Raw genomic sequence first — 24,519 nt, 5'->3', positions numbered from 1 at the left:
ACTGGAAAGGAAAGCATATGGAGGATGCACATGATCTCTTTTAACATTTGGTCTATATACAGTGTCAAATACCATGAAGTGCCTCCTCTTCTTACATTTGCATCCACAGTCTCAACGTACTTGTCTTGTCTTACACAAGATATAAACACACACACTGCTCTGAACTAAGCATCATCTTTTTGCTAGCATAAATGTGTCTGCCAGGAGTATATACATGTATGATGCAAAATTCTTTGGAGAAATGCAGTCCTATAAGCCAAAGTGTCCTTTTGCAGGATGTGCTTCAATACAAGTTTCCCATTGTTGAAGGTTTTTTAGAGATTAAGTGAAGCTTGTGAAAGGTACCTATGAAGAATATGTGTAAATCTCACACACTCCCTTTTGGATTGTTATCTTCTGCACAAAAGAGGTTGGTTTCTTCCCAAAATGAGACTAGGAGATACAGGAATAAAAATTTTATTTCCACTATAAAATGTTAGAAGTGTACTAATGCACATAGATAACTACGTACATCTAAGAAGATGTAAAATATGGATTAGTACTTCTGCTGGTTGTTTTCGATAAATAGAGAATTTTTTTTCTGTACCATACTTCAAAAGATACCAGTTACCAAAGGACAGTTATAAAATTATACATGTCCTTGGTAGTTGGGTTTTGCAGAAAGTGCTCTTGCACGAATTGAAAAACAGTTGAATTCAAACGTAGCTTAGTTTTTCACTATTGGTGACACAGATGAAGAGGCTCATATGTTTTGTTTAGTCCGTCATCTGTTTGGTATAACCTATATTTGGAAATGTATTTCTGATTCAGGCATGGAGATGGCAGAATATAAACAACACAGCAGTTTCTTATTATTTTGAAGCTACCACACTTGATCTGTTGAGGCTTTTCAGAGGCCCTCAATGCACAAGTACAATGAAAACTAATGTTGTTGCAGTGTTGCTTCAGGCTTTTGGGTTTGGGGGAGTTTTTTGCTGAATACCCTGTTCTTCCAGAAATACAGTTTTTTGTACAAATTCCCATTCACATTTCGGATGCATGGATCATCATACCTTGCAGAGGTATGCTTTTCACACAGAGTTAGACTACACCCTTTGGGTGATAACATACTCCTTCAGTGCAGCTATGTAGTGAAAGGCCAGATGTCTATTTTGTGCAACTATGTAGCATAAAAATATGAATCACAGACAGCTAGTTAAAAACCTTGCTCTCTTTCAACCATAGCAATTTCTTACTCTCTCTGTTTGGTTTTTTTTTTTTTTTTGGTAATTTAAAATACTTTAATTTTATTAACTTGTTACGTGTTTTCTTTTAACACAGGTTCAGCCTCAATTACAGCCATTAAAGATGAGATAGACAGAGAGCCTTTGTAAAAGAACTTATTAATGTAAAACAACTGTTTCCAGTATTCTGTGGGTACTGAAAAATGATGTTCTGGCTATCATCACACCTGACATGTATTCATTGCAGAGAACAAATCTTTATTTGAATATAGTGGAGCAAAAAATGTTCCTTTATTAATCTGATGTACACTAAATAACTTTGCATTTGTTACATGGATGATAAATATTTGGCAGATAAATTTATAAACACTTCCACATTTTAAAGATTTATACTGTACACAGTCATCCGACACAGAGCATGCCCTTTCACAAGTATACAGACAGCTTTCCTCAGAGGACTTAATCAAAACACTTGGTCAAACATTTTTTAAGTTGGCAATCTGACACAGAGAAGCATACTGGAAAGATGAGTTCACTATTGTACCAGCTGGACTTGAAGTGAAAAATTCAGAACTCCAAAAGAGAGAATTTATCAAGGCACATACATGCAAACACATATATACAATAGGGATGACTGTAACCTGCTTTACAGGAGATCACACGCAGCAGTAAAGAAAACAAACAAAGATAGAAACAGAGACATCAGGACCATTGCCAAGATCTTGTTGCAGATTAGCAGATCTGGAAGTAAATATGTATAAATAAGAATTCAACTTCAAAGTAGCTCATTACCTTATATACAATATGTACATGTTTCCTTGTGTTAAGAAATGGAGATAGTAAAAAAGGGTTATGATTTTCTTGACAACATATGCACGGTGCACATCTGCACTTTTGTATATTAAAGACAGTTTGAAAAATTGTACTTCTAGTTGGATCAGCACAGTTGGCAATTTGAGTGAAAGTTTAGTAAGAGAAACCAGGAGCAGAAAATAGCTCACAAAAAAATTAGGAAAGAATGCAATTTTTCTTTCTTTTGCTTAGCATTAGAAAATGTTAACAAGTTTTTAAGAGAATCGGTAACATGACAATGTCAATAAATTACAGTGAAGGCAAAGAGCTCTACTTTGAGGACTTCATCCTTGATGCCTGACTTCTGTGTATATGTCCTAACATTGCAAAGGAAACCGCCTACTTTAAAAAAAAAAATCTATGTATTGCTACTTTGTAGCATATATTTGAGGCTACCTATGAGACATAATTTAGTTGTCACAATGTTATGCAGCTGAGGGTAACACAGCAATTTTTTAAAAAGTTTTATTTGGGATTTTTTACAATTTTCCGTAACAAATGGCTGAAACGAGCTGTCACTTGATTCATTAGACTTATTGCATGGGATGCTCTTTAAAAATGTTTAACTGTTTGGGAAATGTTATGTTCATAGGAAAAAGCAAAGCTAAAATTATTCATGTTGAAATTAAAGTCTAAATGAATAAATTTTTCTCAGAACCACAATTGCAGCATGACAGTACACGAAGTCTTGTATTTAATATTTTTGAAAGAGAAAGCCAAGATCCCTGTCCTGTAAATTGTTTCACTGATTTAAACAGGGGTCAGTTTATACATACAATTCTACTTTCATGTAGCACTTCATAGGATCCCAAACCACTACGAAGGTAACAAATGCAGTCACTAGCATCCTGGTGTTCTTTTTTAACTCTTTGTTAAGAAGCTATCTGTCCTACAGGACTAATTTAATGCCTGTTCTCATTTTTGTTGCAAATGTCAGTAAGAACTTTCATTTCCCTCTTCAAGCACTGAAGAAATCAGTAATCACGTCAGAGGGAATCTGTGACAGGAAGGAGCAGGGAGGAACTGTAAGGTTGATCCAAAAAAGATGATGGGAGGTTGTGTTTTGTAAGATCATTCTCCAAATTTTAATATTCTCTTTTTCCTTCTAAACTACTGGGTTTTATCTATGTTTACAAATTTCCAAATAGAGCATCATATTATCTGTGCTGCTTTGCATCTGAATGGCAGTTTTCTACTTTAAACTGTCCATTCATGATCACAATTAGAAGCTACAGTATCTACTACAGGCTCAGTAAGTATGTTTTCCTTTCTGAAAGACTCACTACTTTCCAGAAGTAATATTACATAAGCATTGCTACTCTTTCATGGCCTCCTCCCAAAAGCCTGGCATAGACCGGTATTCATTTTGTCAACTTACAGAACATGTGTGAGAAAATAAAAAAAAAAAAAAAAAAGAATTGCAGGCTGCTTGCATTTGTTGGTTTGGGGTTTTATTTGTTTCTTTTAATCTTAACGTAGAGTTGGCTTTCTCACAGCCAATATACATTGTTAAATCCTGTAGAAGGAATACACCCTTTCTTCTGTTGAGTTTTTAGTTCCGTAGCATGTGTGCGTGTCCCCCACCAGAGGAAGCACACTGGAAAGGGTGGATGTCCTTCATAGAGGCAAGGTGAAATGCTGTGTATGCTGTAGCTTTTGCAAGAGTTCTCTCCACCCTCACTGCTCTGGGTGCATGTGCTGCTATTTTCACTGTAGACTTGCTCATGATAGCTGCAATTACTTTATACAGTGCTAATTACTGTAGAAGATCTTAGTGGATGTTAATCATTAATTGAAAGACACCCTGGCAATGGCTCTGTTTCAGGCTGGTCAAAGATTGCTGATAAGAACAGCAGCAAACAATTGTTTAGCCACCTTACTAGAGCAGTAGCAGTATGTATGCAGAAACAATAAGAAACACACAACACAGGAAGACACAGACATTTTCTCATACATTACACAAAAGTTAACATCTTGACATCTACATGGAACATTTTGAAGGACTTCAGGTTGAATAAGACAAAATTCACAGCTCTTAGGATTATATGTATCTGAGAGCACTGTGTCTCCTAGTCACTGGAACATGACCAGTGCCTTTGCATGATGTGCTATTTTGCGGTTTGGCACAGTGCAGTACAGAGGGAAAGGTTACAGCAAAATCAAAGCTCATTTTTCAGACCATTTCAGGAGTTGCCTTCCAGTGATTGAAACCTAATGGCCAACTAAGATGAATGTTGGCATCCTGACAATTTTGCACATGAATAAGTAAAGGGTTCTGCACAAGGTACAGAGCAGGATGTTATTTGTGTTTAAAGATAATGCATAATGTGGAAAGTAACACTTATTACCATCAAGAATGAGATCAGAATATGGACCTTAAGTCTTACATCTGCCTATGTTATAGGGAGGGGTGTGGGTGTGTTTATGTATGTGTGTATACTCACCCATATGCATGTCTGTATATGTATTCATCTCTAACTGTGTAATACTTCTTCTTTACAATATACAGTTTTATATAACTGCAGGCTAGGATTTAAGGAGAACAACTGACAAATACCAAGGTAATTGAAACCGAGGCCTTGAAATCATGGTATTCCTGGTTCTCATTTAGTTTGATCCATTTAATTATTTTTTCCTGACTCCCTTATTTTGAAGGGTCGCCTTTTAAGTGGGTAAGACAGGTCTACATGAGATTCACTGATTACTTTCATCACCTAGTCTGTGGGGGACAAGCAAATATTTAGAAGTCAGATGTTAAAAGGGTAGAAGATGTATTATAGGTTAGAAAACATGCAGTACTATGAAAGAGAAAAGTTAGGTGACAACTCTACCTCTAGACAACAGATGGAACTGGCATAACACATAAGACATTGGACTTTTGCAGAGTACTGTGCATCTGATGAGTTACAACTGCAGTCCATTAGCAGCAAGTAGCTTCAACTTGCTTGTTCAGGACTACTGGCGAAAACTGAGTGGCAGGTGGTAGATGTCCAAAATAAGAAAGTACAAGGCTTAGCAAAATAATAGATCCTTAGGATCCAAAAGAAATGAGCTTAGGTGGCTAGCTGTGGAGAGAGTGTCGAAAGCCAGACTGCCAGCCTTTTCTCTCTCTCACTTGCAGACCGACATGTCTGGCTACAGCTCAGAAGTGTTGATGGCCAGAGTAGGGGCAAGATCTCTACACATCTTCTCAGTTAAGTGGCATTAAAATATTCATGAATACTCTTGGTGGAAAAGACAATGCTTTTATGTCAGGTCATCCTCATCCAGATAGCTTTGTTGCTAAGTAATCTCCAATATTTGGCTGTTAGACTGTGCACTGGTCAGAAGCAAGCAATACATTCTAGACCTTTGTCAAGCAGGGTGGATTGTTTTCCCCAGAAAACAATTACACTTGTATTTTTCCCTACTTTTTCCCTAAGTATTTTGATCGTAGTAAATGTAGCTTGTATGTGAGTGTTGTGGGAGGAGACTGCACACATAATTACTGCTTTATTAATTTTTCATTAGACAGGATGTACTCGAAGGGCTAGAAAGCTTGGCAACATATTACAGGCCAGAGACTTTGGAGATAAATTGGTCTACTGTCAAATAAGAAAACTAAATCAAACACGCTCATTTTGTGTTTTTCCTGTTTCTGACATGTTAAGTCACAGCATCAAAGAAAGGTCTTGTATGTGGATGAAGTTCTATAGAATAGTCTTACACTTCTAGATTAGGACTAAATATTGAGGGATCCTCCCACTGCAGGAGGTAGGATAATCTACACTGCAACAAAAATAAAGAACGAAGATAACAATAATGGATAAAAAAATATTTTGCATCCCTTAGCTGAATTTATTGACATTAGAAGAAAGAAAATTAGGCTGATTTCAGCATATGAACTGGCTGTAGACCGGATGAGTGAAGGTAAGGGAGATCTGCAAGTAATATTATAAATTGATGCCTTCTAACTAATTCAGATTCTAATCTGAGTTCCAGATTTTCTGGCTAACACGTCTCTGCTAATTCCACATGACTGCCAGATCCCCGTCTTACCTCCAAACTGCAGGCAAAAGTCTGTCTTTTTTGCTGCATTTTCTGAACTAGCAGCATTGGAACGTACAAATTCAGGCAAATACCTAATATTTTACAGTGAGTTTAATGAATAAGAAGGCGGGAAATGAAGAGGAAAAGCAATTTCTCAGACAAGTTTTCTTCTGGAATATGATTACCGAACATGTGTTTTCTTTCAAGACTCCAGGGGAAGTAGAGCAATTCTGTTTTCACTGCTTGTGTCTTTGACCCTCTGAGTGCAAGGATTAATTTTTTTAACATTGTGATTGAAATTTAAATTGCATTTCCAGGTCATCAAACAGGAAAAATGGCTTGTAGGTTGTATGAGCATGATATCATCTTGTTTAGGTAATGACGTGCGACAGGATGTAAACATCTTTCCCTTACTAATGAAGACCATTTTAAGACTCACAATGGGGGAAAAAAAATAAAGCCCAGCACTTAGAGGCTATCCATCTGAGGGTCTGAGGACTATACTGTTAAGAATCGGAATCAGCAGTTGTGCCTCATGAGGAGTTTCAGGAAGGTAAGGCTCTATAGTGGAAGAATAAGAAAACAAAACCACAGAATAACATTTCCTTCAAATGCAGCTGAGCTAGAAGCACAGGCAACAAGATTCCACCATATCTGCACCCACAGCAGAAGGAGCCCAGCAAGGACTGTTATGAGAGGAGATCCCTCCTGGTATTAGTTTAGCCTTCCTGAGGTGTAGAGAGATGTGGAGTCTGGCTGCCTTAAAATGGTGAGATTTTCTGAAGGAATTTTGAGTTTGCTTTCCACGTTGGCTTAAAAAAAAGTATTGCCAAGTTTCAAAAGATATGTGGCAAACTTTACTGAGTGTTACTATGAAGTCAGAAGCAAGCGAAAGCAGGAGCTGTGAGTTCCGACTTTCTTTAAAATTGGCACTCTTGTAGGAAAACAATTTGAGAAGGAAAGAATGGAATGGCATGAAGAGAAAGTGACCAGAGCTTTAGTTAGCAGCCTTACTTTGACACATTTTTCTAGGATGATGAATAACAAGTAGACTGCTAGAGCCATCAGGAAGGAGGGCTAACACAGTTTTGCCTGTGTCAAAGTTTTGTACCGTACACCTCTGGAAGGCCATTGGGTAAAATCAAGCATAGAGGAAGAAGGCTTCCCAATATATCATCCTTTAGCAATCCCCTTCAGTCTCCAGAAACCACAAACATCTAGTTTTGCTTCTCTGGCTAAGAGTCTGTGCAATCAATGCAATGCATACCAAATGTTGTAATGCATGCTTCCAACCAACAAGGTGCTAACGTGAATGTAGCCAATACGGTTAAAACATAAAAACACAATGAATAAGATGTTTTCAACAAATAAGAGTCTGCCAAGCCAGTCTGCTTTTTGTCATTGCTGTAGCTGGGACAAGCCTTTCGGATTTACAGGAGAAGAGCACTAGACCATATATCCCACTTCAATTTATACTGAAAGAATTTTCCAATTAGTGGTCAGTCAGTTCAGTGACCAAAACAGACAATTAAGCAGTTTCAATTATATGCGTTTGACAGCTCTGATACACAAATGTTATGGAGTTTGGTTCTCTGTAGTGTATCAGAAATCTAAACAGGCAATTAACTGACCCTTTGTGTGAGATATAAGTGAATAGACACATAAAGGAAGTACAATTCCTACTGTCCAATATTTATTACCTGAGATTGCTTTGGAAGCTGCAAAAAAAGGCAGATCCACTAAAGATCAGCCAAATTACTTTTGCTTAAAATGTAAGTAACATATGTGTTTAAATCCCCATAGATTCAAGTATTGCTGTTCCAACATGTAGATTGTACCTATCTAACGAAGTATTTATAGCTTGAAATTGCATTAATGTCTTTTGTCTTTATGAGATAAATCTTCACTGCACTGAAGCCCAAGTGATTGTTCAAACAGGTTTCACGTTGGCTTGTGCACTAGCTTATACCTGTTGAGCCAACTGGCTCACCAGCTAGGGAGATTCTAGTTTTAAGTTTTGGTTAATATGCTGGAAATGTATGTGCATTTTTTTCTTTGTTCGTCTCTTCCATTTAAATTTTCTCCCCTTTCCTATGCACTATTCTTCTTTTTCCCTTTTCATGCCTTAGAACTTTCAGTCTAATACTGGACCATGCAAGGTCTGTTTGTCTTTGCTAACTGCTGTTGTTGCTATATTCCACTTCACCAAGACTTAAACGTACACCTTTGATGTAGTCAGGATTTAGAATAAGAACCAGCATTGATATCAGCATAATTTTACATGTAATGAGATTTTAGTGTGTAAGTCTTGAACCATAGCCCTAAAAAGTTGAACCTTAGTTTTCTGTGGCCCATTTCTTCCACACTGGTTGGGTGACACGAAGTTTTAGATCTGGATGTTTTGCAGAAGTACATACAGAAATTGAAAGAACATACTACTTTTAAGTGGACAAGGCATAGCAAGACAATGTAATATTTCACCACTGCTGTTGATGGTTACTCCAAACATGTACAGAGGCTTCAGATTTCAAAATAAGTTGTGCAGTAAGTACCAGAAGGTAGATAGGTGCTACTAATAAATGGTACAGGAAAACAAGGCTCAAATATAATTCTCATTGGAGAAAAGAGCCCAGAAATTATATTAAGATTATGACTAGCAGTCAAAAGACACACAGGCGAAACTAAGGCCAATATTTAATTCTTAACTTGGAACATGGTGAAAAAATAATTTTTCCTGCTTTCTTTTAAATATAGCTTAGAAATTTAAAATACATGTTTAAGTCAGATTTAAACATAAAATACTTCACCTGAAGTATCTTGACTACTTGTGTTGGAAAATAAACAGACTTACTACAGTTTGTTTCTTACTAAGTCATATTTAAATTATCAACATCAAAAAAGTGCCCACTAGTTTTTATGCTTTTTAAAATTCAGCTACTTTTCTCATTTGTTAATAGAAAACCACATTTTGGGCTAACATTTTGATGCTACAACGTGTAGCACAAGCATTTGTTATTAACCGAAAAATGTGACTTCTGGAATCAGTAAACTAAACAGTGAACTTTCAAAGTAAGGAGTGATCATCATCTATGGAATTTTACTGACTCTTTCAGTATGACTAAGATGATGGCTGACACAGAAATTACTACCCAACCTACACACAAATATACGAGCAAGAGAAAAATTAAGGGAAAAAAAGTCTATCCTACTACATGATGGCCTTATCCGCAAGCCTAATTTCTTTGACAACGTTTCAACCACCTAATAAATGTTGTCTTAGAAATAGAAAAAATACTGATAAATTTTCCCCTATGTTTTATGCCAAATGTACTCTTTGACACCTCAGGCTGCAGCTCATCAGCTGATACAAGTTATCAAAGCTCCACTGAAAGCAATGCCAGTTTCTGTTGTCAAAGTATGTCGCTTTTATCCGCTAATTCTGTAATGGTATTTTTGTTTAATTTTTAATGCCAACATTTTAAAGAGATCCTATAGTCTTCACAGAGCAGTAGATGAGGAACTCTCTACTGTCACGCAGAATGGTCCTCAGCATATGGCTTACAAGGAATAAGGTTACTACTATTTACTTTTCACCTTTGCACTTGGCCTAATAAAGACTTTACCACTTACTGCTGCTTTGGCATGGCTTCTTTCTTAATGGCCTTTCAGAGATATATTTCAGAGTGCTAAATGAAGAGATATCTCTGGAACTACTAAAAATCAGCTGAGAAAATTGTTATATAGAGAAGTATATAAATAATGAAGGTGGGTTTTATTATTGTTTTTCTTTGTTTTGACATGCTTTTTAAAGAAAGGTCTTTTGAGATGTTCCAATTACATTATATTCTAAATTGAAGATATGGCCTGACTAAGTTTACTATGTGGCATTCCACAACCACATATTTTTACAACCATTCTGTGACAAATAATCCATTAGAAATGTAAGTACCAAACAAAGTTTTCTGAAAGTATCTTACTTTTCATAGAGTTCACTGGCCTGATCCTTCCTCTATTCATACTCACAACATAAATATTTGTAATGAGTCACTCCTGGATTAAGAAAAATTCACTGTTTTAAAATGGCAAAAATAATCCAGATGCCACAAGTGAGAAGAAAACAAAATTTTTCTGGAGAATCAGCAGCAAACAGTGAAAGTGCTTATTTTGTTATTCTCTTTGCTGCTCACTCATATGGGCTTTTCTTCTCTTTGCAGTAGCAGCTGCCTTCTCCTCAGCAAGTACAGGGTGTAGTTGGTAATCTTTATATTCGATCTACCTAAAAAGATTTTCCTAGAAAGAGGCACTACCACAAATTTTTACCATCTACACACAGCCACAGATGGTCAGTGTTCTCAGTACTCACATAGTCTGTAGAGTTTCCCAATTAATGCTGCATGCATTGATACATGTAATGTTAACATTCTCTACACTAATACTACTAAGTAATTGACTTTCATGTCTGTACGGTTACACAAGCCCACAATGTCATGGCCAAATTTTGCATGTATTTTTAAATAAAATGACTTTTACATTTTAAATATCAAATTATCAGTATGGTTTTTACCTCTGTGGACATGTCACTGAAACTGTGTTTTAAGAGGTAGCTTTGCAGTTTGAAGTTAAGTGGGTTCAAACAGCAATTTATGCAAGTGAACAAAAGTGAAATTTAAAACTTTCATACAGAAGTTTCTAAATCTGTGCCACTCCAAAGTATCTTTTGAGTTTGATTTCTGATATCTGAGCTAAGGACTGAGAATCTGAAGCCTTTGCACTATTGGTCAGGAGAGCTGACATTTGTACAAAGAAAGAAATAACTAGTAAATGGCTTTTTCCAGTTACATCAACACCTGGGTTCTTGTGTCAGGAAGGCGAAGTCCTACCAGACCTCCACACACTAGAACAGTAGAAGCAAGGAGGATAGGGATTGCTTTGGTGATACCAACAAGGGAACCAAATATTAAGTTTCCAAGTACAGCTGCTGCTTTGCATAGTGCATTCAAAAAGCCAAAGCCCGTTGCCCTAGAAGAGAAAACAGAATAAAGTCAAAAAATGGGTGAAAGAGTAAAGCCTTCGAGACAAATCCTCAGTGGAAATAAATCAGTATAGCCTCAGTATCCTAAACAGAATTTAAGCCAACAAGGATTCTGTGTTTGTCTTTATAATACAAAACCAAAGATCAGTTGCTACAGCCTGTACTGAGGCAAATTCCTTCTGCTGCCTCAGGAACCAAAATGTGAAATGAACGACTGAATAGGTAACTTTACATCTCTACAGTAGAACAAGGGATGTGCAAATGGAAATTCAGTTAACACTGAAAATGCTGGACTGAGAGACAGGAAGTGTGATATCTTTTGAGAGCTACTTTGTGATTTGAGAAAGTCTTCACCAAAACAAAAGGATGATCATCTTGAGGTACTGGATAGAAATTGATTTCTTACCTGTGGTATACATGTACAACCAGTGTTTTTGCAAAAGACTAATGAGACCCCCAATAATAATGAATGTTTATCTCTTACTGTTAAAGACAACAGGACACCAAAAAAACCCTGTATGATGCAGAAGAGATAGCTGAGAAACTTGGAAAAAAGGGAAAGGAAATAGACTGCCAACAGAAAGTATGACCTGGGCAACTCAAAAGGGCTTTTGTATTGCAGTGGTGCAATTTTAGTAGTCTGGACTGAGTATTTCAGATGTTTGGTAGCTGGTATGTGGGTATATTATGACAACTGCCACAACTTTAATAAATTGTGTTTTGACATGACTCTATGATTTCTAACTGCGGGAACGATCTTTTTTTTCCTACCAAAAGCATCCAAACAAAAACATCTGTATGACAGTAGAAATTCTAACACCTCTTAAATCTTTGAGAAGCAAAAGCAAAGGCTATATGAAACTCTCATTGTACTCACTGGGATAAAATAGTAAGAATCATGAGGGCAGAAACTTCTTTTCAGAACAAAAATTTTCTTTTTTTTTTAATATGAAATACTGTCATTAAAAGGAAAAAAAGCCTCCAGTCTAAACAGCAGAGAATAATAGAAATACTAATGGTCTGAGTGACTAAAAAGAGTCCTAGTTATTGTACTGAGGTGCATGTGAAGGAAAGGAAGAAGTCTTGTGCTCAGATGTAGCCTGAATGCCCAGGAATTAAGTCTGAGAAACAACTCCTGGAGATTCCAAAGAGCAGTCCAGAGAATCAGCTTGAAGTAAGAAGACTTGAGCCAAGGTGAGAGAAGGATATAAACCCTCAATGTTCTTCACAGCACTGTTTTTTATTTTTATTACAGCACATCATGGTATCAAGCGATAAGAGTTTCTCTCTCTCAAGCAACTGATGAACACAGCCACACCCCAGAGTATCACTAAATCAACTTTTTTACTCTTCTGCAAATCTGTCCACTGGGTCTCAATAGTGTTCATTAGTCAGGCCCTTCAGTTACCTATATCCCAGTCTTACACTGGAGAGGAGATAAAAGCTCCTGTTTTGTATAATTGACCAAGACATATAGGGGGGTTCAGCACTGTCTGTGCCCTATCTGACATGCTGTGTTTCAGAATTATACCAGTCCTGGCATATTTGAGGTCCTGCACCAAAAGAATGATGAAGGTAGGTTTAGATCTTTCTGATATTTTTCTTAATCAGTCTAGTTTTTCTTGAAGAAGTAGAACTGTAGTTAACCCACAGAGTTAATTCCAGAATTTGAACAAGAATCAGAAATGTGCTAACTTGAAGTAATGGCACTTAGACTTTCAGATTCTCAAATCAGTGAAAATGATGTTTGCAGAATGGAATTAAGACATGATACAGACTAGTTTATATACATTCAAAAATGTTTTTTTCTCTGTTGATGTTAAATATTAATTTATCCATGGCTACAGACCAAAGTCAAACCTCTTTGCCTAAAATATTATGGAAGTGTATTATATGTCTTTTAAATGAGGTTGCAGACAGAAAGGAGGAACATGAATAGGAAAGGTTATGGTGAAACTAACTTTATTGCAAAGAGTCTCAAAGAGGTTAATGTCAGCCAGCATGGAAAACAGAGTTTATATGATAGGATACTAACAAGCTGCAGCTATTTTGGACAAATCAGGGGTAGAAGAGAAGACTCATAACTGTATTTACTTTGGCCTCATTTACACACAGAAACTATTTCTAAAGTTATGGTGCTGATTGGTTGTGATCACTGTCTGCCCACGTAAATAAAATTTCTTCAGCTGCCAGTACAGATGTAAAACCAAACCTGCCCCCAGATAACAGTAATAGAAAAAAAAAATAAACAGTGTTCACATAGAGAAAACAGACAGTCATCAAAAGTCTCAATATATTCAGAGAAATATGAGAAATCCCCAAAGAATCCATAGATCTGTCTAAAGCAAATCGTACAGATATAGACAGGAAAGCTTTGGAAAGGCAGTAGCACAAAAAATATGGGAATGCTTTACTTACATTCAGTGTTATTTTATACTTTTATACCTTTTATACCTATAGTCTTAAAAAGGCAATCTGTTTCACAGGTATTATTTGCTTATATCAATTAGTTGTAACAGGGATTTGAATAAAATTTTCTGAGCAACTTGGACCATTTCTTTTCACGTGCTGTGGGCTACAAATAGAATAGCACATTCAGGGCTGCCATGGTGATTCAGATCTATTCTAGATTATAAACAGAGATTATGTTATTAAGGCTTAAAGTAATTTTGTGATACAGTATCTCTTATGTCTGTGCAGAACTAAGGTAATTTGTTGGCACCGACAAGAAGTTCTGCTTTGTAAAATCGACTTATTCCATTTTTCCATTTGTAAGGAATCATTATTAGTCTAATCCCATTAATGTTATCAAATTATAAACAAAGAAGGTAAGTCAAAGTAAGCCCATTTTTATTGCCCTTGGCTGTCCTGATGATACAAAATGAACAACGCAGCAGAAGTTCAATCTTTTGATCTTTAAGCAGTTCTCAGGCAAGTCTTTTCGCCTAAAATGTGCACATCATTGGCAGGAACAGTGAGATTTTTACAGAGTTAAGTAAAATGTTGTTGCGACCTGTACCTGAAAAACATTGTCACTGTTCAAATTTCTGCTTTCATATTCTTCAATTTTAATACTGTATGTGAATGTGAATTTGGTCCATAATTATAGTCAGAACAGTCATTAAGCAAATTGTTAAGATGTAGAGATAGCAAATTAAGACTTGTTTTTTAAACATCTTTCTTAGAGCAGTGTTTCTGATTTAAATAATGTAAAATCTGTATTAATTCATGCCTTTATAATTAATTCTATTGTATCCACGGAAGTAAAAATATCTAGGCAATAAATATTCTGCAATTAACATACATATATGAGCATGGTCTTCTCTTGCAACACTAGTACAGTCTGAGCTACTGAGTTTTTCAGGAGAGTGCTAAGAGTGTACATAAAGTCTGCAAATGATCAAATATAAGTCACGTGTCATCTCAGAGTCACGAACGAATTAGGCAAAAAATTCCAAAAGCATAAGACCATCACTACCAATTTCCGTTAATTGATCAGTTATTGGGTGAAACCATGGTACAAAATTCTTTTTTGACTCCGTGAGAAATTCCTATTTCTGGTCAAGGGAGTCTGGTGGCAAAAATTCCTTGTCCAGCTAAAGAATGCCATTAAATCCTTCAGGCACATGAGTAGAGTAATGCTGGTGAATCAATTTTGGATTGTCTTAAAACAAAGTTACAGTTTTTAGAATAGATAAGAGAAAAATTCAGTCTTATAAAGACACCAGGTCTGAGAGAAAGCTGGATGTTATGGAAAGAAGTTTTCCCCAATGTATTTTACGTATGTTACTGAGAAAGCTATGACAAAGAAAAATGCTTAGCTTCCTTTCACCCAAGCCCCACATAAAAATGGCAAATTAAAAATAGAGGGATTATCCAGCCCTATAGGTTAAAAGAGCTTGTTACATGGTTGCCACAGATTTTAGACCAAGAGCTTATATTCCTATGTAAAATACTTCAGGTCTACTTTTCCATTGCTGATAGAGCAGCTAAAAACTTCTTTGTCCTGCAGTGGAATGCTACTGAGTGCGTAGTACATATGTTTGATAACTTCCTTATCAGAGCTAGTGTTAAGCCCGTCCAGCAAGTTACAAAAAGCTCTGAATGACACTTTTGAGGGTGTTGATAATATGCAAAGGCTATTAGAACACAGTTTCTGAATGTGCTATGGACAATTTTCTTATGTCCAGTCATTTTAAGATATTTTAAAAAAATTAGTATGAAGACGCATATCATAGCCTGGCCAATCACAGCACTTGGTGTGCAAGTAAAACTGTGGAATGTGCCTTCCTGCCTTGGGCTACTGCTCAAAGCATTGCATGTCATGCCTTAAACACATTAACATGAAATTTCAACAAAATGCAGTTGAACCTCATCCACAGGATGGCAGTAGAAAATAGCTGTCAGGAAACCCACTGTAAGTTGATGATTGCTGTTATGACTCAAAAGAATAGGAAACTTCTCTTCTGACAACCACAACAATACAAAATTGGACTTAAGATGCCCTCTGAAGAATATTTATTCTCTGGGGATGGATTCTCAAGGCTCAAGAAGAAGAGAAAAAGATAAAGAAATTAACTGAAGTTCTATGACTTATTTCTTATTTATGAACTTATTTCAGAGGTATTAAAAGGCAAAATAGGATGACTTCATTCTATAGCACACCTTGAATTCTAAATATCCCTGGCCAAGATTCAAATGCAGATGTCTGGCAGCGGTAGTAAAACTGATGAATTGTTGGTTATCTGATTCAACATGACCTTGATTTACTCTGTGGAAGATGACCTATTTCTATTCCACTTTCTGTTTATGTTTGGGTTATTTGTTGTATCTACTCCTTGACAAGACTCTTGACTTATAACTCTTGGCTTCCCAAGTTAGTTCACAAGAAAATAATTATCATTTGTGTGAAAGTAATGATCGCATTTAGAAGTCATAAAAATGTCCTAAACACTACTTCTTCAGAGACTTTTACCTCTCTTCCATTTATATTTATATTACAGGCACAGATAGGAAAATGTGCAGTGTTATTGCAAGCCCCTTGGGCACACACATTACAACGCAAGCCATAATTACCTCATCATACAGTATTTTTTTTCCACATCGCTCTGCCAATGCACAGAGCAAAGTGAGCTTGAGGGTAAAACATAAATGTAGTGAGGAAAAGTTGATTTCACTCATCTGCTGTGGAAATTGGGAGGTACACTGTGAATAAGGTTGGGGACTGCAAGATAAAGTAGTCTTACGACTAAGGTAGTTGAGCGCTGTCAGGAGAGAAGGTACAATTCTTATATCTGCCATAGTATTCGTGTATGATGTGAGCAAGTTGCTTAAAGCTAACTACATGGTCATCAATTATGCATTTCACATTTTTCTGGATGCTCAGCTTAGCTCCCGTTACCAAAGTGCTGAGCATTCGTAGCTGCAATGGAAGCTACACTTTCAGCTCTTTCGTTTTTCTAAAATGCTCAGTCACTGGGACTGTTGGTACTACTCATGTCAAGTCAGGCACTTAAAGTAATTTTTAACAGTATCTTTTCCTCTGAGTCTCAATTTCTACATCATCTCTTTTAAAAGCAGTGTTTGGAAAACACAGAAACTTTATGAAAGAGTAGGGAAGCACCCAAAAATATTTGCATTACATTCATTGACTCTCCTTCAGAGCAGAGCTTCCAGAGCTACAGATTAGTTTGATTTGGCTTTCAAGAAGGTCAAGACCAACCAAAGACTTTTCAGGACCTGTTGTCTAGTCCAGAACAGCAAAGGGCACTACAAAGTTAAGGCAAAAGAAGAGAAAAGCAGTAGTGCAAATTAACTGAGATTTTATAAATAACATGCAGACAAAAGCTATGATAAATAGCACAAAGTTTGAAAGTACTGATCAGGAATATGGGACAAATTACTTAATTCCCTCAAATACAGACATTAGTGAACAAAAACGTAAACAGGTATATGAGTGTGAATGCTTTGAGAATCCAAATCTATTAATCTGGAGCAACCTTAACTTTCCCCTGCAGGCAGCTGATGAAGAGGAAACTATAATGTGTGCTGTGTATTGTATATGCTGTAAATTTCCAAATTGCTCACCACACCCCTACCTGGCAAAAAAAAATACCTCAGTAAAATCCCTAAATAATCTGGAGTACAATTTATGAAACACCTTTTGCATTACATTTCATGGCACTGGCACAGCCCCAGCAGTTTGGTAACTGGCTGTTCTCCAAGTGGAGTTGTGCAGCAGGAAAAGGAGAGGCTGCCCAGCCTGTATTCTTGTCCATGTTATGAGTGAACTGGCCTGCTTCCATACACTTTTCTCCCAGTCCAACCACCGGCTGCACTTTGTTGCTGGGTTTTGGTCATGTATATATTGGGATAATAAAATAGTCGCAGAGTGAGCAAAGTTGTTTGCCAAGATAGCCTTTTGAGGGAAAACTGGAAGCCAACTTCAGAACCAGATTAATTCGGGAAGTAGCTTTGAACTCAAAGACGGAACTATCTTAAGTATGAACGATGTCATACAGAAAACAGATCAGGCAGCTTTTGAGTACCTGTAAAGGCTGTTCAGCCCTCGAGCTGCTTTCAGTAGCTGGAAATTTCCAGCAAACTGTTACGAGTTGTGTCAGGCTACGGCAATAAGAGGAATCTTAGACAGAAAGACTGGACAAGAGATGGGCAATGGAGGCTGTTAAACTGTACCTGGTCTGGATTATAAAAAAAAAAAAAAAAAAAAAAATCAGAGAAAAACATCTGGTAAGAAAGTTATTTGAAACCCTGCGAGTATTGATTTCAAAATAGTTCTATGGAACACGAAGAAGCTTTGCTCTGGTCTTAAAAAAAACATGTCTAGGAAGTGACTTCTAGAGCCGCTTGTTCCCTTATAATTCAGCTGGTAAAAACTGGCAGTGGTGGTTTCATGACATCTGGAAAAAAAGAATTCTCATCTACGCTATATATCAGCAATGTCACTGGCACAGGCCTATCAACCTTCTCAGATCGGTGATACAAAGTGACAAGTTTTCTATCTGAGTCATTGCAAAAGCCCCCAAACAACCCAGCTGTGAGTAAATTTCTGAGCTGGAATTGCAGACAGCTGTTATTGCATGCATAAGCTTTTTAAAGAAGAAAAAGGAAGAAGAACTTTCTACAATCCCAAAGAGAACAGAAACTATTAAAACCAACTATTAGCTACAAATACAGATTCCCATTATATCAGTTACATTCTTTCTATCATTCCTAATAATGGTGGTTATTTTTTCTTCTATTAACATCAACAGATTTTCAAATTATTTTTCTTTACTTCATTTTAAGAAAATACTTGTGGCTGTTAGACTCAGGAACACAAAAAAGATAACCATTTCTACAGGGTATTTATTAAAAACTATATCATAGTGTTTGGATGGTGGAAAAATTTTCTCCAGAAGAGCAATTTCCTGAGGTGTAATAAAACCAGTAATGCTTCATATTAGAGTTTAGTGCTTTGGATTCATAAGTAGCCTAGCATGGTTATTTGATACAACCACAACAATGGACATCAATTTCTTGTGTGAAGAAGTATATGTTTTTAAAACGTCAATGAAAAGAGAACAGAGAAGCAGGTCTACAGACTTCCTCTCCTGATGGACAATACCAAGGCTAGTTGCACCTCTGACCAAAGACTTAGACTTGCCAGCAAGGCATCATACACTTATAAACCGGAAATATTTTTCACCATATTTGAAACTGCTAGTGAATGACACAGTGGATAACATTGTGATAGAAGAAAGAATACACTGTCCCTTGGCAGAAATCTGGGAAATTTTACATAAATTTGTTTAAGGAGGAGAAAGGAGAAATATCGCAGTCTATTCAAGAAAATGCAGCTATTACATCTTTACACTTGACATACAACAGCATACGAGTCAATTGTTCTTCCTTCAGCACATTAAGTGACATAAGATCAGCACTAAAAAGTACCTTGTACCTGAACACCCTCCCTGCCCCCGTGTCATCTAGCAGCAATGCTTGAAGGACATGAAAATTGTCCTGGGCTTTCCTGCAAGAGCTCTGAAGAGTCAGGAGTAGCGCTCAATACATTTTTGTATTGACTTAATGCTGAGTATGTACACTCCTGCATAAAAATTCATAGCAGAATGATTAACAGGTCAGCATGGTTCAAGCTCGTAATCTCTTGTAGAAGATGCTGTTCAGCTCCAGACAGTGATTTTTATTATCATTCCCACCATGTCACAGCCAACAGACAAACCCAGCTATATGACTGGTTTGGACTAACTAGTGTTAGTAGCACTGGGGGAAACACAGAAATAATCCATTACTGCTTTCAGAAATACTACTCATTAGTTGTATTTTAAATAGGAGTAGCATTTAGGCCTTCTTTTTTCATATGAAACTACATTTGTGGCACTTCCCTGGTTAGGTGATATTTGAAGCAAAATGTATACCAAATAGCTCAAGAAAAACCAACTCTTTCCCCCCGCCTTGCTTTTCATAAGACAAACTATTTGTCCAACCCACTCACTTATCACTATCTCTGTAAAGATCATACTTTTATTTACCATTTTTGCTGGTATATAGAGATAGCATCAGTGAGGTTAAGGGGAGGTGTATCTGTTCATACCTTCTGTCTGTAGGATACAGCTCCACAGTAATGACTTCTAGAGAGTTCCATGCAGAGATGGTGAGGCCATTGTATAGGCACAGCATACCTATCATCATGGATTCACTGGTTCCAAACCACAGGAAAAAACAGCTGATGCCAGAGAGAACCATGGAACCACCTAAGTATGAGACAGGAGGAATAACCATGAGGTGATGCTGTATTTAAAAAATAATCTTTGTTTGTTTTGTCTAATGTTTCTATACACATAATGCAGCAAAATAACTGACCTATATGCTTGAGATAAAAATCAAAGAGACTGCCTCTGCTGGTAGGACCACTCAGGCAGACAAACGTAAGGGGCTTACAGAAAGAAAACCCCAGAACTCCTCAAATATTAATATATATTATAAAGTATTAGGCTGGAATCCTTTATGAACTCCCAAAACAAGCTGCCTGGGAAAAACTACCACAATATTTCTTGTTCATAATTTCTGCAATTATATGGTACTCAGTCATACATTGTAGCAATAAAAACACTGAGTGGGAATTGCGTTTATACAGAGATAGTCTCCTAGAAAATGAACACAACAAACTACAGCATGGTTATTTAAACTAAATTGAAAACAGATGTGTCATTGCAGATAATCCACAGGAGATGTCTTTCACCCGTGTTACTTTCCAAAATAGACCATAGGTAGAGAACTGCTGACTCTTCCAAGGAGCAGCTCCACCAGCTGAAGGTGATAGCTGCATATCTTGCTTTTCTTCCCTTTCAGCTGGAGCAAAAATAAGCCATGGTCAGCGCTCTCCAAAATCTCATCCCAAATGCCTAAGTAATGATCTTGTAATAATAGCATGGGAGAGCAATGATTGGTAATGGGGCGTAGCAAAAGTGGTTACAAATCCCTTTGTTCCTAGAGTTTCTAAATTGGGGTTTTTAAAAATGGCACTTACGATGCCATATAAATGAACTATCTGCAGAAAGAACATTTTGAATCTCTCTGAACTTCTTTAGAAAGTGTTACTTTATCAGGGGTGCTTTAGGTTTGGGTGTTGTTCCCCTTTTTTAAAGAGAAGCCCCTACCTAACATCGTTAACCGTCCAATTCTATCCATCAGGAGAGCAGACACAATATTCCCTGGTAACACTGCCAAAGTTCCCAGGAAATTAACAAAGTAAATCCAGTAGGCACTGTAGTCATCATCGAAAGAAATCTGGCATCCTGTCCTGATGTGGAAAAATGTGCAATTTATCAATTCGCTGTCAACAAATTTATATTGCTCAAGATCTGTGGAAAGAAGAAAAAACAACACTTCAGCTAACAGTCGACTCCATGTGCAGCTTTAAATTAAAAACATTTCAAGTTTAGGCAACTCTAATGACAACTCAGAGCTTTCACTCCTTCATAAAATTAGACTAGTAATTGCTGTTAATTTTGATACATTTTTATCTTCATAGCAAAATATGCAAAGCTCATGAAAAAGAGCAACTGAGGCCTGGAATTAGGCCAGTTATATTACTGTATTTCAACTCTGTTTGGACTGTATTTGGTGAAGGCCTTTCAGAACTAGCTGGTCTTTCATAAAAAGCTCCGGGTATCTGAAAGTTTCTATCACTTGGTCTTGCTTGGTCTCAGACCTTCTCTTTCTACTCTAGAGAGCATTTTGAGTCTGATGAGACTGATGACTGTGGTCAGTTTCATTTGACTTCTTTTAAAGCAAAATGTTCCTACAGAATTCAGATTAAAGAAATTTTCATTTCTGAGAAGGCCTCACAGTCTTCAGCTCAAACACGGATGAGTTACTACATGCAGCTGTTCAGAATGTGCAGGCCATTCTTCTTCCAATACCATTTCAAATATCTCTCCCTATACTTCCACTTTCTTTCTGTTCTCCTGACAGCCTTATATAATCCCTGAATCGAGAACACCTTCCTTCCATGCAAAGAAAACTGGGTATTGCTCCCTCTGAAACATAACTATTGTTGTTATAATTGCTGGAGTTACAGGAAAGTGGTAGAAAATGTTCTGCCTTTCCAACAGGCTTAGTTTGCCAAGTTCTGCTTTCAGTTAAGTGTTATTAAACTAAAAAAAAAAATATATGTTTAAACATATAAAAATGCACATTCCTATTTTTGTTACAACATTTAGGAGAGTAGGAATGATTATAGATTAGGTAGTTCGAATCCTGAACTCAAAATGACACAACAAGCACAATAAACAAAGTATTTCCCCAATCCCATCTAGGCTAAATAAAAATACACTAGTTAAATCTACCAGTAAAGCTGTAAATATATTTTCTCCTTTCCATACTCTTTAGAGATGATGAAAATCAGAGAGAGAAGTTTATTACCTGAGTCAATATTAGGCCTGTGGTATCTCTAGTGTGATCCTTACATTTTTCTGTTATAACATTACAGAGGCTTGTTGGTTTTTTATAGCTCTTTATTCCCTACAAGAGGACTTCTTTTATGCCTTATTAGAAATCCAGAAGTTATAAACATAAGATGAGAACATGCCGCTAAGTAACACATGCTTAGGGTTTTTCCTCGTAATACCTGTGTTGTAGAAGGTGGTATTCACAAAAGTACAGTTCCTGAAGTATGTATTCAGTGAAGTAATGTCTTCAAACACACAGTTCTTAAAAAGTGAATCTTCAAAGGTTACTGATTTAAACTTCATCATAACAAACCTGTCCAATACAAAATATTTCTGTCAGTCTGCTTTGATAGGTTAGAAAGAGCAACAGGTATACAGGTCTAAAAAATCTCATCCACACTAACAATGATTCCTCGAGGGCATTCTGGAGATGTAAATATTGACTAACTGATTCTAGAATACTATCTTTCAGAAAAAGACAAATAAGAAAAATAAGAGAAGTAGCTTCACATAGCTACTGGCCACAGGTGCTAATATAGTTCCTTTGATACTATTTCTGTTATTACTTGTACTTAATCATCAACAAAAATGAATGTCATGACATTCATGGAATAGCCTTGTAAAATCACTATTACTTGTAATTTTACATAACTGCTGGAAATTGGGAAATCATGTTGTTTGGAACAAACAAGCAGCTGCTAGTATCAACAAGCCGGAAAGAAAGAATTATTTACAGAACCTGTATTTCTTCATATGAACACACTGGGCCCTGTATCAGGTTCAAATGCAAACAATAGTGGTCCAAGTGTTAAAAAATGGTTTAATGTGAACACGGCTACACTGCCAGTTATACAGCTAAGTATCTAATTGGAAGTCCGTGTTTGTTACTGCCACGTCTATGGATGCAATTGCCATTACTGTGTACATAAACCAGGTTCAAACAAATTGTCAAGACCTTTTCGTATTTCTGAACATCCTCCATCTTACTGACTGTCATCTAACTCCTAGGTCTTTCATCATGACCGTCAAACAAATAATTTATAGAGGAAGTCAATGACTTGTTAATAGACAAAAAAAATGTTTCAAGCCTTTTTTTTTTTTTTTTGTAATTTTACCAATAACATCATTATGCTAACAAAAAAACCTCAGATGCAGAAATATATAATTATTTTTGTGATAGCTTTTATTTCATATGAAGGTGTGGAAAAGGCCACAAGTGAAAGAGGGTAATTTTGCTGGTGAACTTCACCCAAAGTGGAAATAGTTTGAAAAGCAGTGCTTTAATTGTTATGTGGCAGTAAGAACTGTTAAAATGGCAAAGCCTTCTGAACATGGAACTGACGCTGCTTTTATTAAGGCTGGTGTGACTAGCTAAATTTATCACAGGAAAAGACTTACAAGCTAATGATCTATTGCTGTATATTGGTCAGAAGAACAGTGTTTTCAGACTGTTAGTTTTAGTGACCATATAATTTCTCATTTTTGACACACATTGATTAAAATCAGGCTGGTGTAGAGTGTCAAATCATTATAACTTTTCGTATATCACTTTACATTTTAAAAGGTAGCCTAATTTCAGAGGAGAACAAAGAATATTAAGCAGTTACATTAGTCAATTGGAACATCTTCTGATGCACTTTTTACTTTTGGACAGGAAACTTGTTGTGACTGTATTAAAATTGGTGTTGTGATGATTTGTATTAAAACCCAAGAGAAATGTAATGGAGGAAAAAGCTAAGTATTGATGGATCTTCTAGTTAAGAAGGAACATCAGGGAAACACCGAGACTGAGTGGGGTATTGAAATGTTTGTGGAGGAAGAATATCAAATGAGTTCACACTTCCACGAAAAATGTTCTGTGAATCTCTAGCAGAAGCCTATTAAACGTGCACATTTGAAAGAGTAGATTAATCTTAGATTTAGTATTTTACAAGAATTTTCAGTTTCAAATTGATTAGACCTTTATTGACAGAGCGTTGTCAGTTTCTGACAGTAAATGGCTCTTTGCTTCTAGGAAGACATCTACCTCCTGGAAGGGAGCAGAACTGGGAAGCTATGTTTAGTTTAAAAATGAGAAAACTGCTATGCGTTACCTGTAACGCATAAACCCTTAACTTTGTCGAAACTCAAGTTTTTATAAAAAATAATTTTAAAAGACCTGTATTAGCAGCATCACTAATTTTATTCACTTAGATATGTATTTTGCTATGGAAATAATTACTTAGCACTATGACTTCCAGGAAGCCATTCACATGCTGGTAATTTCTTAAGAGAAACCAGATACCTAAAACAGCTGTGTTTAGTTTTCCCCTAAGTTACCTAGTTATCTGTAAAGTCCAGATAAAGCCTTAATAAGTTTGGATTCAGTTGAAAACCACAAAAGGCATTGCCAATGTTGTTCTGCACTTCA

At 36.5% G+C, this 24,519-nt stretch overlaps 1 protein-coding gene across 2 annotated transcripts in view; it reads right to left on the bottom strand.

Annotated features, from left to right (window-relative positions):
* Positions 1–306: 306 nt before the first annotated feature.
* The window catches only part of SV2C (synaptic vesicle glycoprotein 2C), a 120,856-nt gene continuing 96,643 nt past the window's right edge, over positions 307–24,519 (bottom strand). Inside the window, exons 10-13 of one of the 2 annotated variants that reach the window (XM_054054950.1) lie at positions 22,289–22,422; positions 20,817–21,020; positions 19,751–19,910; positions 307–11,123 (exon numbers count right to left, since the gene is read on the bottom strand). In XM_054054950.1, the coding sequence (XP_053910925.1) occupies positions 10,940–11,123; positions 19,751–19,910; positions 20,817–21,020; positions 22,289–22,422 (682 nt within the window). In that variant the 3' untranslated portion in view covers positions 307–10,939. The remainder of the gene's footprint in view (positions 11,124–19,750; positions 19,911–20,816; positions 21,021–22,288; positions 22,423–24,519) is intronic. The other variant, XM_054054951.1, reaches the window with a different exon arrangement.

The sequence above is a fragment of the Cuculus canorus genome, chromosome Z (genome assembly GCF_017976375.1).
Source record: "Cuculus canorus isolate bCucCan1 chromosome Z, bCucCan1.pri, whole genome shotgun sequence".
Taxonomy (NCBI): Eukaryota; Metazoa; Chordata; class Aves; order Cuculiformes; family Cuculidae; genus Cuculus; species Cuculus canorus.
The sequence above is the reverse complement of the archived record's forward strand: the minus strand, read 5'-3'. Positions and strand labels throughout refer to the sequence as shown.